Here is a 2,012-nt window from a genome sequence, read left to right on the forward strand (position 1 = left end):
TCTATCTCCACCCTATTATGCTGGCCTCAGACGTGACCTTCAATGCTCCATTGATTCATTATACATACACAATGATCCTACAGTCACTGTCAGCATTGATATACTATTCAATGGGACAATTGTTCCTTCTGGACTTTCTTCTAATGGGAGGAAAAACCTACAAGAGTTATCAAGTAATCCTAGTGCAGGGCAGTATCGAAAGACTTTACAATTTCAATATTTTGTGTCTTCTGAGGATTCTGGTATATACACTTGCATGGTCAACGTGTCGTCTAATTATGTATCAAGTTATATTGTCAATGCTTCTATTAGCAGGACCAATGAATATGACATTGTTGGTAAGTAATTCTATTTATAAATACATGTACATGTATTATGCATGTTCCTGTTGATATAGTTGATGTGATATACATGTATGATTTAATGTGTGTATCAGACTATCAGTGCATGTGATAGGTTCTTATAAATGGGTTTCAATTTTATGAAGCACCTTTAAGAAAGGGAGTAAAAGTACTAAGGCTTCCCAAAAAGATGTAAAATAAAATTTAGATTATAAAATTGGTGTTTTATGCCAGAAAATGCAAAATTTCAAAAAACTTTGCATGTGGTGCTCAGAATCAGACCAAATTTACAATGGAGCATATTTATATGATTACACATACAGTAGCATAGAGATATTTCAATTAAACAGGGCTAGTATAATAAAATGTAGTGTCAATCAATACGAAAATCAAAATAAACGGTATTGCAAGAAGAAAAAGGAAAATATCTCTATGTTAATCAATTTGTTTAGTTAAGAACTGCCTTCACCTAGAAATCTGGTAATTCAAATTGAAAGTAAGAGGAGTTTTTTGCTTTTGAAAATTCTTCAGTATTTTAGCTCTTGATGCCATAGCTATAATGAGTTAAAGGCTCCAAGTTAGCTTACAGACTAATATAGTTACTGTCTTTCAACTAGTAATGGTTTCATTATGATTGTTAAAGTACTTTTAGAAAAACAGCTCCCTTAGCAACAGATTAAAAATTGTGCGTGGGTGGTGGAGCAGCACCCTTAATATTGTTTTCACTGTTTTTAGTTTACCTACCCTTCCCCCTCTCTCTCTTTGTTCCTTCCAATTCCCTTTTCTCTCTACCCCCCACCACCATTGTTTACCACTTCATTTCTTTTCTCCCCCCCTCTCTCTCCTTCCCTCCCTCCCTCTCTCTCCCCCTATATAGCTCCTAAACCAGCAGTAGTATTAAACTCCACAAGATACCACCTTCCTAATCATCCTTCATTCAACACAGCTACACTGATGTGTACTGCAACCTTGCAACTGATGACCTTTGACTTTCTAGTGTTCTCTAAAGTACTTACATGGTCTGGCCCTTCAGTATCAGGTGCTACTCCAGCTACTAATCCAACTGGTGCTGTCAGTCAGAGCTCCCTACAACAGACCTATACCACAGCTGGTAGTTATAATTATTCATGTACTGTATCAGTGAGTGTACCTGGTGATCCTATTGCTAGTACTACTGATGCTATTAGTATAATAGTGACTGGTAAGTGTAGGGAAGGGGTAATGTAATGCATGTACATGTACTTATATGTGTACAATTATATTGTACATGTACAATAGAAGAGTTGAATTGTATAGTAGGGATGAGTGATAGACTAATAGTAATAGTAATGTCAATGATTATGTGATACTTCTGTAATGGTAATATGATACATGCAGCTAGTATATAGTGATAGTAATTTGTCTGTAGATATAGTAATTATAATAAGAATCAAGGTCTTTCAGGTATAGACAATGGTGACAGTATTTTCTGATGCATAAGAACTCGCCAAAAACCCTGGACTATAGTGCAAAGTGTTCAGCTAAATTTCGTCAAAATTGATCAGGAGAGAAATTTTTATTTTTATTATATTCTCTGATACATATACATGTTCTTATGTTGTTTAGCAAGTTTGAGCTGATTCTGATCAAGTTTGAATTTTTTATGATTAAAAAAAAACATTTAGTGCTAAT

At 34.7% G+C, this 2,012-nt stretch overlaps 1 protein-coding gene across 1 annotated transcript; it reads left to right on the forward strand.

Annotated features, from left to right (window-relative positions):
- Positions 1–13: 13 nt before the first annotated feature.
- On the forward strand, positions 14–1,542 carry LOC109591837 (uncharacterized; the record flags this gene model as incomplete). The annotated part of the gene is made up of 2 exons (XM_020007461.1): positions 14–338; positions 1,219–1,542. Coding segments are annotated over exons 1-2 (406 nt in total), but the record flags the coding sequence as incomplete, so codon positions are not given.
- Between the last annotated feature and the right edge of the window lie 470 nt (positions 1,543–2,012).

Source organism: Amphimedon queenslandica, unplaced genomic scaffold (assembly GCF_000090795.2).
Source record: "Amphimedon queenslandica unplaced genomic scaffold, v1.1 AMPQUscaffold_7097_Cont20948, whole genome shotgun sequence".
In the NCBI taxonomy this organism is placed as follows: domain Eukaryota; kingdom Metazoa; phylum Porifera; class Demospongiae; order Haplosclerida; family Niphatidae; genus Amphimedon; species Amphimedon queenslandica.